The sequence below is a fragment of the Chenopodium album genome, chromosome 7 (assembly GCF_948465745.1).
Source record: "Chenopodium album chromosome 7, dcCheAlbu1.1, whole genome shotgun sequence".
Classification (NCBI taxonomy): Eukaryota; Viridiplantae; Streptophyta; class Magnoliopsida; order Caryophyllales; family Amaranthaceae; genus Chenopodium; species Chenopodium album.
Window position 1 is genome coordinate 49,304,875 of NC_137840.1, and position 14,494 is coordinate 49,319,368.

General features: G+C 43.1%; 1 protein-coding gene and 1 long non-coding RNA gene across 2 annotated transcripts; both read right to left on the reverse strand.

Moving 5' to 3' along the window:
• Positions 1-6,710: 6,710 nt before the first annotated feature.
• LOC145637879 (uncharacterized) lies at positions 6,711-7,554 on the reverse strand. The gene is made up of 2 exons (XR_014114526.1): positions 7,468-7,554; positions 6,711-6,886 (listed from the first exon to the last, which is right to left on the reverse strand). It is a non-coding gene; the product is annotated as an uncharacterized LOC145637879 (long non-coding RNA).
• A 5,587-nt stretch (positions 7,555-13,141) lies between these two features.
• On the reverse strand, positions 13,142-13,513 carry LOC145640261 (uncharacterized). Its single transcript, XM_081691562.1, has one exon. The coding sequence runs from the start codon at positions 13,511-13,513 to the stop codon at positions 13,142-13,144; it is 372 nt and encodes a 123-aa protein (XP_081547688.1).
• Between the last annotated feature and the right edge of the window lie 981 nt (positions 13,514-14,494).

The window sequence follows — 14,494 nt, forward strand, 5'->3', positions numbered from 1 at the left end:
TTCTTCTTTCTTTTCCCTCATTTCCCCTTCACCCTCTTTCTCACAAACACAAACCCCCTTCACCCTCATCAAAACCGCACCATATTCCTACACAAATTCATCAAAAATTCACTCAAAATCAACCAAATTTCCATCACAATTCATCAAATCCTTTTGTAATTCTTCCAATTTTAACAAATTCATACTACATTTCACCCATAACAACCACCATTCTCTCTCCTCCATTGTTGAAGCTTAATTGGGTTTTTTCTTGTGAGTGGAAATTGGTGGCTAAGGATTGCTCTAACTTGCTTCTTGTATGGTATAATCATCTACTCTTACTCTTAATTACTTTATTATACCATATAATTGCATGTTTTAGTTAATTCATGGGCATGAATAGTAGTAGTATGTTTTTTTATGGTTTTGATGTTTGAAATTGGATTTTGGTTGGTTATTTGTGATGAATGATGGTTGTTAATTGCTTACATTGTGTTGTTTGTTGTTTGTGTAGCAAAATTGATCGTTATTGTTGAGAATTGTTGTGATCGAATTTTGGTAGTGGTGCTTCGTTGATAATGTTGAGCCTTGGTTCTTGATTTCTTTGTGCTTGGTATATGATTTGAAAGCATTTGGTGGCTTGAATTGGTGGTAATTGTGTGTATTTGGGATTGCTCATCTTTGGTAGTGAATGATTGCTTGTCGGTTTTGGTTAAGGAGTTCGATTAAAGCATTCAAGATTGTTGGTTGGAGTTTCTTTGGGTGATTGTGGTGTTTTGAGTTGCTACATTTGAAAATCATCATGTCTAAACACATCAAAAGCCTCTTCAAGAAACGTAAAACCAATTAAGAACCCTCTCTTTCTCCATCTACCTCACAACAACATCAACCTACCCCTATCCCAAAGCTTAGAATTACCGACCCAATCCAAAAAGCTAGACTCTCCAAGCTCAAAGGAAACCGTTCCCTCAAGCCTTCCCGTTGTAAGGAGGGTGATCCCATCGTAAGGGGTACTCTCCTTAAATTCCCTTGGCCACTTAAAAGCCTAGGACTTTAAATTTGTTAAGGTGTAGTAGGATTTGAATTCCTGACTGTTTGGGGGACCTTGAATTAGAATTGATTCCATCATCATGCTTTTTTATAAGAAACAAGTAGGAGTCGCCAATGAGTTTTAGGAAAAACTCATAAACCTTGTTCATGCCTTTCTTCCATGTGGAATTCATGGAATAATTAGCACAAATCATAAGTTTACCCATGCCCAAATTGGTCTATAAACCAGAAATGAGTTCGGGAGCGAGGGTACTAAGATAACGTTCTTTTTAGAGGGGAATTGTCATCTTAGCCCTAATACGGCCTCTACTAGCTCTTCCTTTTTCAAAATTTCATCACCAAGCAATATATGCAACGCGATACATAAAACTATGTTAGTTGATTTTATTTACAAGCATTAATTCACGTAGGAATTCCATTGCAAAGTCGTTATTCTTATTTAATAATATTTGTGAAAGAACAATAAATAAACAAGATTCGCCTTGGCTTAGGTGATCAACCAACAATTATTTAATCTAATTCTAGTCTTTATTTAACGTAAGATACTATGTGGAATTGATTAATTAATTATTTTAAAAGTGATCAAACAACACTAATTAATTAATTAAAGTCCTTTTAAACAAGAAAAATAAAGGTGATTTAACTAAGTGCTCGGAAATTTACCACTTCTCTTTGCTAAATCTCCGTGTAAACACTTATGGACACCTTCTTGTTGGGGAATCTCCACCATAGTAACAAAGTATCGAAAGGGTGAGTGTTTAGGACAAGAGGGCTAGGTTGCACAAGTTCACAAGTTATTTCGCCAGAGTTTTAGGTTAACTTCTGTCTGTTGAAGCCTCAGTTTAAGCTCGTATTTATAGAGAAGGATTAGGTTTAGGGTTTCGAGCAATCTGCCGCAGTAGGTGTCGAGCGCAATTCAGCGCAAGTTATAGAGTTGCGCTGCTACGTGGAGCGCAACTGTTGGTCTTGCACGCGGCTTTATGGTAAGATTCGATTTTATATTTTTCGTATAATTTCCGAATAATTACAAATCTTCCACAGCCCAACTCTGGAAGTTGCGCTGGGTGTCGCGCGCAACTAAAATAGTTGCGCGCGGCAGCCCAGCGCGACTTCGTGAGTTGCGCGCGGCTTTTTCTGCGGAAGCACTAAGTTTTAACCTAGGCGCTCCTAAATCCGTCATTATTAGGAGTTAAGCACGGGCTTAAGCCTTATTATGATCGGGTTTAGTTTATTGGACCTTTGTTTTGGCTTTTTTCTTTAATTTGGGCTAGTCTTTTGTGTTTTGTGGCTTAACTAGTTATTTATAAGTATTCTTCACTTTGATCCAACACGAAGATGGCTTTATTTATCGTCATTGCACTTCTTGTCGGGACAGGAGGCCAAAAGTAGATGTCTACACCAGTCACTATTTTAAACAGGATATGATTAAATTGGGGATTGATAAAGACTTGAGGGAGTTGCTCAACAACCTTCGCATGGGGTATTTTGTGAGCCGGAGCTTCCGTACATATGTTCAACCAACTTTAGAGTTCTTGGCCACGTTTGATCTTGTGGTGATTGAGGGTGATATCTACCGTGTCCAATTTCAACTCTTCAACATTCAATCTGATCAATCTTTGGAAGAGTTTAATGCGGCTCTTGACTTTGATCCAAATTCTGATATTTTGGATCCCGAGCACTTCTTCAACGATGAGTGTGATCAGAATTCGTGGTGGGACAATATTTCTAATTGTGGTGACTTTGTGACCCAGTATGCCAAGATTAGTAAGGTATACCAACCATGTCTCCAGGTTCTCCATAGGCTATTGGGATATTCGGTGTTCCCGAAGCAAGAATTGGGAAAGATGAGCCAATTGGAACTTCGGATTTTGTGATGGCTACTCGTGCGGAGCACCGGGGTCGCCTAAAATTGGGGTACACTTTTGCAAGATATTGCCAAGGGTTGCAAGGTAGGGAATCCGTCGAGATCCCTTGTGGGAGCATGGTCACTAGGCTAGTGACCAACTTTGAGCTACGACATTAATTGCCATCTTGCACTCCGGTGGAGGATGATGCTTCTCTTTACCTCGACGTCAAGCAATTGAAGCAAATCTATTTCTTGGCAAAGAATGATGACGACGAGGTATTTGAGCGGCTAAGGGACAATGAGCATTAGTGTTATCTCCCTAACCCTTCCTTGACCTCTCTCCACCGAGAGAATGTTGCAAACATTTGGCATGTCCCCATTGGTCACCGCCCGCCCTACTACGATGATGATGAAGAAATGGGTGAAGAAAAAGAAGAAGAAGAGCAACAACAACAACAACAACAACAACAACAACAACAACAACATCAAGAGCAACATCATCAATATGCTAGCTCCGACTTGGATGCCCTTAGTGATCAAATGAAGGGCATGCAAATCCGTTTGGAGGGCATGTATGATCAAGATTTTGAGGCCCTCTATACCCATATGAGAGGGGTTTCGGAGATGCAACAAGGTTTGTTTCTCCAACAACAACACTTATATGATGCGGGTGTTAACAGGGGAGAAATCACTCCCCCGGTTAACAACCCTTACTTTCCACCCCAATATGGTCCTCTACCATCTTTTGGGGGTGATGGGGTACCTACGTACCCATATTGGCAAGGACCACCGGGGTCCAACACCGAGACTCGCTCATTCCCTGATGAGCACGGCAACTATGATTATCGTATTCCCGGTGGGAGCGATTATAGGGGTGATCTTAACTACCCTTATGTACACCCCGATCATCCACTACCGCTCCCCTTGCCCGAGCAATTCACTCCCCTTGCCCCTTGGCAACAAGATAAATTTCGGGGGCATTATGGTTGGCCACCCAGTTACACCGGGGGATGGGATCCTCATGGTCCCCCATCCGGGTTTTCCTATGATGGGGATAACAATGATGGCTCCGGGCCGAGTGGTAGTGGTTGCTAGTTCCCTCATTTTTGTGCTATGTGCCTCCATCCCTTATCTTATGTGTGCTTGCTTTGTATTATTGGGATGTTGAGATGTATTTTTGTTTAGCTTGGGGGAACTTTTCCTTTTCTTAGGGGTTTTGTCTCGGTGGCCAATTTGTTGTTGAAACTTGCCTTGTTTCTCTTGACTCTTTGCATGATGATCTCATTCTTGATGCTACTTGTATGATGTTTGCTCATTTTTTATCTTCTTGTTGTTGTGATGATGATGTGTGTTTGCTCCCTTGTATCCAAACCCCCAAAATCCAAATCCCATGAATCCAAACCCCTTGAATCCAAATTTTATAGTTTAGTATTTTGTTGTTTATTTAGATGTTTAGTTACTTCTTATTTTCTTATTTTTGTTTTCTTGATAGTTTAGTTTTGCTTATTTTTGCTTTTTATTTTCTTTCCTTTTCGTTTTCTTTTCTTTTCTTTTGTTTTGAAGTTACTAACCATTTTCTTTGTCTATAGTTTTCTTTTCCATTTTTGTTCTCACATGGCTTTGATGATGATGCTTTGATTTTTGGAGCTTCACGAGGTGGTTGATTCTTCACCTTACCTTTTTTTAGCATTGCTTGGAAGCCGAAGAGATCTTTCTTATTTCCCTTTATTCTCTTTTATTTTCTTGGATGCATAGTTTAGGATTAGTTTTAGGAAGAGTTGAATTGTTCGAGGATGGATGCTTTTAACACCTAGAGTGTTTGGGATCATTGGCGATGTTGTCATTTGATCACTTGTTTGTCGATTGGGAATGACATGTTCTACTTGCATATTCGTTCCATTCTTAATTTTCCTTCTTTTCCTTTATCTATGTTTTTCTTTTCTTTTCTTTTCTTTTATTTTTCTTCTTTTTGTTTTTGGATTTTGGTATGTTTTTGAGGCTTTATTTGTCACCTTTTTGTTTTTCTTTTTGAATTGGACTATAAACAACCGATTTTTGCTTTTGAATGAATATCTTCCTAAATGGTATGGGTATGCACGGTTTGAGAATATGCTTGGTTGACTCTAGGATAGATGTATGCTAAAGTATCATGTTCTAGAACTAGGAGGATCATGAAACCGGATTCTACTTGTTTGTGGCATGTTGGTAGTTGCTTCCTATGGCCGATTTGACACCTATAATGAGTTTTTGCTACATCCATGTGAGGTTCTTCATTTTTCAAGCCTTCTACATATCTTGCATGAGTGGCATGGATCCTTGACTATTGCGGACCTAATTTTGAATCTTGACTCATAATTCTCAAACACGAGACCGAACCATCTAGGGAGGACTTAGGCATCTTTTTGGGGTGGTAATTTTTCTTTTTCTAGGTTTAATCTTCTTTATTTTAGTTCTTTGGGTTTACATTTGCCCTCTTGCTAACCATTTGAGTCTTTTCCCTTCTTTTCAAGCCACATCTTTAGAATTTTGAGCCTTTTGTTTCTTTTTGTTCCATTTTTGGTTTTTGGTGAAGCAAATGGTCATGTTTGTGGAGTTTGTGGTTTATAAGTATGGACATTGGTTCCTTTTGTAAGCAAGCTTGTGTTTTGTAAATATTTTGTGAATAATGGCAAATGTATGATAAAAAAAGCCGTCCAAAGTTAAAAATGGCATGGACATAATAAATGCAAAGTTGTAAAAGTCGTCCAAAGATAAAGAGGCGAGGACAATTGCTTTGATTCTATGCATAAAAAAAATAGTTGAAAATGACAAAAATCAAAAATATTTTGATGTAATTCTTTTCCCCTTGTCAAGAATTGAGGACAATGCTTCCTTTAAGCTTGGGGGAGAAGCGTTTACGCTTTTTGTAAATATGATTGTGATTATGGCTTTGAATAAGCTTAGGGGAGTTAGTTTGTTTTTGTTTGGTGACTACTTGATTGTGATTCTAAGAAATGGCCCGTTCTTTGCTTCACTATTAGGGATACCACCAAATTTTAAAATTTTAGCCTACCCCTAACCCTTTTTTCCCTTACGTTACAACCATGGGAAAGACCTTTCGACCTAGAGGTTGAGTCAAATTTCGAGGGAGGGCATTATGAGTTAAAGCCTAAAGAGAGGGGATGCATAGTCAAGACGTCGTGTAGCCCAAAATTATTTCTTTTCCGGCTCCTTCGAGGAGTTATTGAGATGCTCATTAGAGGGAGATTTGTGACTATAGGGAGATCGCGGTAAGATTGAACGGGATGAAGGTGAATTGTGATAATTAGTTCTCTATGCTTAGCATCCTCTATGTTTCAATCAACCTCGAATATCATGAAACGTGCATACCTCTATTGCTTAAGAAAGATGTTTTTCATTTGAAATGTGGTCATTTTTTAAAGTCCAATTCGTAAAGGTTTCAATTTTGTTTTTCTTTCTTTTACTTTCCTTTTTGTGGTTTGCCTCATGTATGTTGGTGGAGAGATATAGGTTAAGCTCTTAGGAAACCTTTACGAGACCTCACTCGTCCTCGTAGGCGACTTTGGGGTTTAAAGGGCTTGTTGTTGCTAAAAACAACCGTGATTCCTACGAAAGTGAGTCTTAGTGTATATTCCCGTCTTATGTCTTTCTTTTTCTTTTTGAATAAGTCTTTCATCCTGTAACGCCCCGACCTCTAATTCAGTTATTAAGAGAATCTTAGCAGCGGAATTAACCTAACACGGTCGGGACGTCACTACCGTAAATCCCTCACGAGATTTACAAGGCAACAATCATACTTAATTAACAAAGTTGATTTATAAAACATAGTAATCTATTTATTACAAACATTATTCTTAATTTTTATAATAGCAAATCCTATCTTATCTCAAACTTTACTAAGTAGCTTAGTCTTACTATTCAAATTAAACAACTCAAAACTATAACTACTATTAAGTGATAACTGAAAGTAAAATCCTCGCTACTACTCGTCTCCATCATCCCCAGCAGTACCTAAAACATAAAAACGGGTGAGCCGAAGACTCAGTAACGAACTACTCTAGTAGTGTAACATCATTTCAATTCATTTTAGTTAACAAAACAGAGAAATGGAATATCTTAAAACATTTAATAAAATTCATATAATGATACATATAACGTTCATATTAACATGCTAGTCGCTGGCAAGTATGATATGGCGGAACGTCTACCGCGATGGGCCGGTGCCCATAACATAGAGCAGATGCTCGACATAGTTGGGCTAATGCCCCATGGATACATGCATGACCGAGAAGTAACCTGTAAACATATACTGCCAGACGGACTAGGTCTTTCACTATTATTTATCATGTTGTGTACCTTTTACATAGGTCATTCATAGACTCATAACATACTTTCGTGAGATCCAAAGATCAATAAAACAACGTATATCAATAAAATTATTCACATAAATCATTAGACTGAAATACATTAATAAACACGTTCATCATCCCGCAAGTCATTTAATCCAGAGATATAAATAACTTTCAAAAGTGACATCATGCTTTTATCAACACATTTCGAATGGAATCGCGGGTACTAGCAATAGTCGTTACCTCGATTTACAACCTAATAACCTTCCTGTTAGCCTTTATTCTATCGTTCTCACTGAGCTCCGAGGTCCGATTCCTCTTAAAAATATACATTATTGCATTAGTAGGGAAAATGATTTAAAACTATAAACTCTTTAATTAATTTAGTATGAAACCACCATAAAACTCATCTTTAGAAATAGGTGTTGTTTCGGGTGAAAACAATGGGACCTTGCCGAAGGTCCAATGAGGTGGATGAAGACTAATCCGGTCCAAATGATGCTGGCCCGAAGGTACCTGCACAGCAAACACACGTAAACTGGCCTCGGGGGTGGTTCCGAGGAAAGCCCCTCCGATGCCGAAGTCAAATGGTGTTTAGAGAGAGAAAGCTATGCAAGAGTATTAATTGCTTGAGGCTTGTATGTGAATGAATGATAAATGATGTAATTGAAGGCTTTTATACCTTAGCTTGGCAAGGAGAATGAATGGGCCGAACTTAATCATGGGCTGACCATGACAATTTGGGCCGCTGACTTTATATTGACTTGGCAAAATGGAGGCTTGGGCCTTGACCTTGGCATATATTGAATCATTTAATGACCAGACCCAATTATCATAATTGGACCCAAACAACTTCCCCCCCAGACCCGATTTGGAAGGATGACGAGTCGGGTTTGATTTTAATAAAAATGGAGGGAAGTAAATGATTTAATTAAATCAAAAGATTTAAATTTTAAACAGTCATTAACTAAATAACTGTAATTAAGATAATGAGTGGGAAGTTGAGTGGATAATGGGCGGTTAATTAAGAGAGAGAGTGTCTAACGGTTACTTATGGAGGTATTTAAGAGAAATTAAGCATTCTGACTCTCAAAATTCCCATTTTCTGGAAATATAAAGCCAAATTCGCTATTTCTCCCCTCATTTCTTCACCAATTCACTCTCGAACTCCCTGAAAAACCATTGTTTCCGCTTCGAAACTTCACTCCACACCCCGAAATCAAAGCTTGACGCTCGAACCTGTTGCCCCGACTGACTGAATCGGCGAGTTTTGATTCTCATAAAGGTAAATTTCCTCGAATTTCCCTTGATTTTCTTAGTTTTTCGAAAGAACTCCCTTTTTCCCGACTTCCTTTCTTGCGAATTCATCAATGGCTCGAGGAAGAGGACGCCGGACTGGAAGACGAGGCCAGGCCAGGGATCCCAGGGACCGTGCTGATGTATGGAACGGGGAACAAGTGCGGGAAGACCCAGAAAGGGGTATTCCGGCCGTCCCCTTGAACGCCGCTGCCCCCCAGCAAGGCGTCGAGGCTGGTGGCGCTGAACAGGAGGAAGATCTGCCTCCCGTGCTTTGGGACTTGCTCCCTGGGCACGTTAAGTGGCAAAATTCCGAAGCCCGAAAAGCCATGAGGAAAAACGCCCCTTACTATTGGTGGGTTAGGCATGCCGAAGCTTATCGGTTTGCCGAACAGATTGAGTTGCATTATGGCATTTTTGAAGAAGATGGGTATTGGTGTCGAATGCCCGCGCCGACTGATAGAATTCATCGTCCTCCCCCTGGGTATGTGGGGATATATACTCGGCAATTAAAGTACGGGCTTCGGTTCCCCTTAGATCCCTTCGTCAGGGACAATTTAATAAAGTATAGGATTTCCCTATGCCAGTTGACGCCTGTCAGCGTTCGGCGGGTAATGACTTATCTCTGGGTGTGTCGGTTTTTTACTGTTGAGCCGAGTTTACATTGTTTCCGAAAGATGCACAAGCTAGTACAGAACACCCAGAGCCAATATGGTCATCACAGGCCTGGCTGGTGGCGAATTGAGAGCCACCCACAATATTTAACCATGTGGCCGAACGATTTTTCGGACAAGGATTGGCGAGGCCAATGGATCTGGGTGAGGGCTCCAGCAGATCCAGAGCACCCCCACTTTTTCGGGCCCCCACGCTATCTCTCCAGGCCTGATCCGAACATGCAAGACTTGGGGCCTGAAGATCCTGATGCCTCTCGTCATCCCAGTTATGAGCAGATGGAATTCTTCGGCAAGCAGGAGAATCCTGAGGGAGCTGGCCGAATGAAGTTCATCCCGACGAGATGGCTTTCGGATAACCATTACGTCTTCCAAGAGAAGATGTTGGCGGTTGTCGGCCTCAGCCGAAAGCACAGAGGCGGTAAGTACCTTCGGCTGGGGCCGAGGATTTGCTTTATTTACTTTCTTATCGCTTTATTCGTTTTGTCTATTCCCTAAGGCTGACCTTCACTTTTTCCTTTCAGAGCTGAGCGAGGCCACCTTCGGAATTGACTACGATCGGCTAGGAGTGAACGCTGAAAGGGTCATTCTAGACCGAGCTCCTGCGATCACTAGTCCGAAGGACCGTCCGCTGCATTTGCACTCAACGGGCCTTCAGATTGAGGCTACTGCAGACTATCTGAAGCAGAAGCCTTGGTGGGAGAAGCAGGATCTTTTGAGGCCCCTGCTACCCGAAGAAGTGCGAGTCGCTCAAACTGTCGCGGACGTGACCAGAGCGATCAACTCCCTAGAAAGGGGAGAAGGGACTTCTGGTGTTGCCGAGGCTCAGCCGAAGACTTCGGTAAGGCCTTCAGCACTTTGCTGTTTGCTTGTTGTTTTTTTTTTTTTTTTTTTTTTGCTGATCCCTTCTTGCTCCCCCACTTCTGCAGTCTGAGGAAGAGGGCAGAAGGAGAGAGGGGAAGGCTTCACAGTCGTCAGACGATCTTTCAAAACTTGACTCTTCAGATTCTGACGACATGGATGATCAACCTCTGGAGCAGAGGAAGAGAAGAAGGACGGGCCCAGCTGTAGTGGGTCCGGGAAATTTTACGCTGAGGCCGATGCCTGGCGTCGTAATAAGGGAGCCTGCTGCTGGCCGAGGCAGGGTTCCCAGAGGTACGGGGGGTCCTCCGCCTCCGACTAAGCCGCCACCACCAATTCCGTCACCGCCGAGGACCTCTCCACCACCTCCTTTTACTGACGACATGGAGGTGGATCACCGAACTCCTGACCCAAAGGAGGGGGTTCCTGAGGCAGTTTCTAACAAGGGGAGTGCTGCTGAGCTTCCTGAGAGCGAAGTTGTAAAAGAAGCCGAAGAGGCAGATGCTGCTGAAGACGAGGCCCTAGGGGCTTCACTGCTGAAATCCAGCAGGAGGTTGACGCCTTGACAAGTCAACCTCTTGGGGAGGCTGAAGGGGTCCAGACTGAAGTGGACCACGCTGAAGGAGGGGCAACGACTGAGCCCGAGAAAGCCGATGAAGCTCCATCAACTTCGTTCCCCTCTTTCAAATCCTTTCAATCTGGGGACATAGGGTTCTCAGCCAAGAAGTTCTCCATCCTAGCCGGCGTTAGGGCCGAAATCTGGGGGAAACACCGAGAAAGCACTGAGGCTTATTTCGGCGGTTGCTCCGAATTATCTAAAATGGAGCAAGTCTGAGAGTGGTCTGTTCGGGCAACTGCTGGAATTGCCGAACCTGGTCCATCAGTCCTAGATCCCGCGCGAGACAACCAGAGGTTGTTGATGCGGGTATGTGATAAAATTTCGCACCTTCAGCAGTTCCAGTTTGCTTTATTTACTTGTAATTTTATTTACCTTGAATTGAACCCCGATTCTGCAGGTTGTCTACAATCATACTCTGACCTGTGAGATGATTGATGCGCTTCAAGAGAGAGTAGACATCGCAGAAGCAGAGGCAAAACTCGCTCAGCTGAAGCAGGAGAGCGCTGAGCACAAGGCCAAGGTTGTGGTTGACTCCTTCAACACTTTCTGTGAAGAAATGGAGAAGGAAATCCCGCCTCATATGGACGAGGGAGAGGCCTTGCTCAAAGCGTTCGGCGCGGTTGATGTCAAAAGCCTCAAAGCCAAGATCCAGCACAAAATCGACATTGAGGTTCAATCTCAAGTGCTGGCCCGAGAAGAAAAATCTCGGCGGAAGATCAAGATCTTGGAGGCTGATGCCAACCGTCATCGCCAAGCCTGTGAAAGCAGGGAGAACGAGCTGGTCGAGGCCGGAGTCCAGCTAGAGTCTCAGAGGCAAAGCATCACCAGCTTGGAGGTTCAGCTGAAGAATAAGGAGGAAAAGCTTTCCCAAGTCCAGGATAAAGCTGAATAGACAGAGCAGCGGCTTGCTGATGCCGAGGTTAAGCTGAAGGAGCAGCAGGAGTCTTCCCAAAAGGCCTTGGAGGAGGTCCAAAAGAAGCTGGCCGATGCTGAGGCTCAGCTAGCCCTCAAGGTTTATACCCAGGAGGAGTATTCGACCGCCTACCTCAACGGCTATGGGGTGGCTCGAAGACTGGCTCTCCATGCCGCACCTGGCCTGGATTGGTATTAATGTGAAATCTAGGCTGAAGACCCTAAGGATCCTCATATGCAGCAAGCTAGCCAGGCTGAGGTCGATCTGTTGGCCCGTCTCCAAGCTGAGGATGTTGCGGCCGAGGAGGCTGAGATGAAGGAAGCTGAAGCCCAAGCTCCAGTTCAGCCCGCCTCTTCTGCAGCTGGAGCTGATGCCGCGTTGAACTCCAACATTGCTGGGAGGACTGACCCTTCAGCTAAAGCCTAGGGACTCGGGCAGTCGTCTTCAGAATCTTGCGGATCAACGTGCTCTTGAAATGACAAATGCCGCTTCTGAATGTTTTTGCCTTTGTTTTTGCTTCAGCTTGCCTCAGTGTACAAACTACTTATTTTTGCCTTGTACGCATTTCGGCAGCTGTTATTTTCCGCTTGTGGGCGGCTGCCGATATTTTCTTTCTCATTATTCAGACATTTTTATGCTTGTAGCTCGTAATCCGAGCATGATTTTCATCTATGAATCTGACATTTTCCTCTTATTGCCTTGCTTTGAACTTGCATGCTTGCATATTTGGATTGCTTTGAACGAGAGTCCATTTTTTTTTTTTTTTGTAAATTGCTAAGTACAAAGCTAAGTACAAAGCTTTGGCTTCGAGGTCTCAGCTGAGGCAGTCTGCACTTATTGTGCTTCTTGCCCCCCCCCCCAGAGATTTGAAGACTTAATCTTAAGATTTCTGAGATCATTTTTCTTTTCCTTGTTTATTTTCTACCAGCTGTGCTATTGCTCTTAATTTTCTATCTATCTGTAAAAATGGATATCTCAAACACAGGGCCAACCGAAGGCAGTGTTTCAAATAATGGCTTTCTGGGATACAAGGCTCAGTTAAGGCAATATCCCAGGTTTGTCCATGGACTCATTGCCTTGTAGAACAAGTCTTACTGAGGTTTTCACCTCAGCTGAAAGACCGTTGTTCTTTAAAAAGGCGAGTTTATCGGCAATCCAAAACCTGGTGCCCTGTGGGCGAAGGTTTCAGACAGGGCCGAAGGAAACCCTTAAAGAGTAGATAGAATTAAGAAAAGACGAAAGAGTAAAGATTGCAAATGTTCGTAGAAAATAATGGCTCGGAGGCCTTTCATTAATAATTCAAAATGTACTTATAAGGATTGTTCTGTCCCGAAGGGTTTACACATGATATTTCTTAAGTACATCAGCATTCCAATGATTTTTCAGCTCAGTTCCATCCAACTGCCGAAGTCGGTATGTTCCCGGCTAAAGCTCATCGTAGATTTCATAGGGTCCTTCCCAAGCAGCTGAGAGCTTCCCATGAATTCGGCTTTTCTGAACTGCAGCAGCATTCTGAAAGACGAGGTCTCCAATTTTGAGAGGTCTTGCCTGAACTCTTCAATTGTAAAATTTGTTGATTCTCTGCTTGTACGCAGCCATTCTGACTCGGGCCGAGTCTCTTACTTCGTCGAGGAAATCGAGATATTCCTTCATAAGTTGCTCATTCTCGGCCGAGAAGTGGTGCACTCGCAGGCTTTCAGAGCCAATTTCCACTAGGAGAACGGCTTCGGCGCCATACACCAGTTCGAAGGGTGAATGGCCCGTTGCTTCTTTTTCGGTTGTCCGAAGGGACCAGAGAGTTCCTGGGAGCTCCTCTAGCCACTTGGACTTTTGATCCTCCACCCTCTTTTTGAGGGCATTCAGAATCTGTTTATTTGCAGCTTCGTCCTGTCCATTACTTTGCGGGTGGCATACCGCTGAATATGCCATTTTGATGCCGAACTGATCTGTGTACCGCTTTGGCGGCAGATTATCAAATTGCCTTCCATGATCAAAGACAAATACTTTCGGGATGCCGAAACGAGTGATGATATTCTGCCAGATAAATTTCCTGACAGTTTGCTCTGTAATGTTCGAGGCTGCTTCGGCCTCGACCCATTTACTAAAATAGTCAACACCGACTATCAGCCACTTTTTTGGTATGCGGAATCCGGAAATGGGCCCAAGATGTCCAACCCCCATTGGGCGAATGGAAGTGGGCTCGGCACGGGCTGAAGCTCCTAGGCTGGCTGATGGATGACTGGTGCAAATTTTTGACATTTTTTGCACTTTCTGACCAGCTCCTTAGCGTCTGAGATCATGGTAGGCCAATAGTACCCTGCCCTTAATGCTTTGTAGGCTAGGGTCCTTCCCCCAATGTAGTTCCCGCAGATGTCGAGATGGATTTCCCGAAGGATATAATCTGCATCTGTCGGACCCACGCATTTCAGCAACGGGGCTGAGAAGGATTTCTTCAAAAGTTCCCCCTTTAAGACAATGAACCTTGCACCGGTTCGCTTCAACTTGGAGGCCAAAATTTTGTCTTCGAGAATTTCTCCCCGAAGCTTGAAAGCTAGGATGGGATTTATCCAGCTTGGTTCCTGGTCAACGCAGCACACTTCAGGTGCTTCGTCAACACTTCTTTCTCAGCGCACCTCCACATAAACAAATCGGTTCAGCTCAGTGAGAGTTGAACTAGCAAGTTTGGAGAGTGCATCGGCTTGTGCATTGTGACCCCTTGGGATCAGCTAAACTTCAAAAGTTCTCAGCTTTGCAATGACTGACTTAATCTTGGCAAGATAGGATATCATCGAGGGCTCTTTGGCCTCGTAACTGCCACCAATCTGATATGCAACTAGCTGAGAGTCTGTCTTCAGACAAACGTGCTCGGCTTCCAGCGAGATGTACAATTCTAGGCCGGCAATAGCCGCC

Bases quoted from the DNA above. Each gene is read 5' to 3' on its own strand.
- LOC145640261 (XM_081691562.1), bottom strand. From the start codon at position 13,513: ATGGCATATTCAGCGGTATGCCACCCGCAAAGTAATGGACAGGACGAA.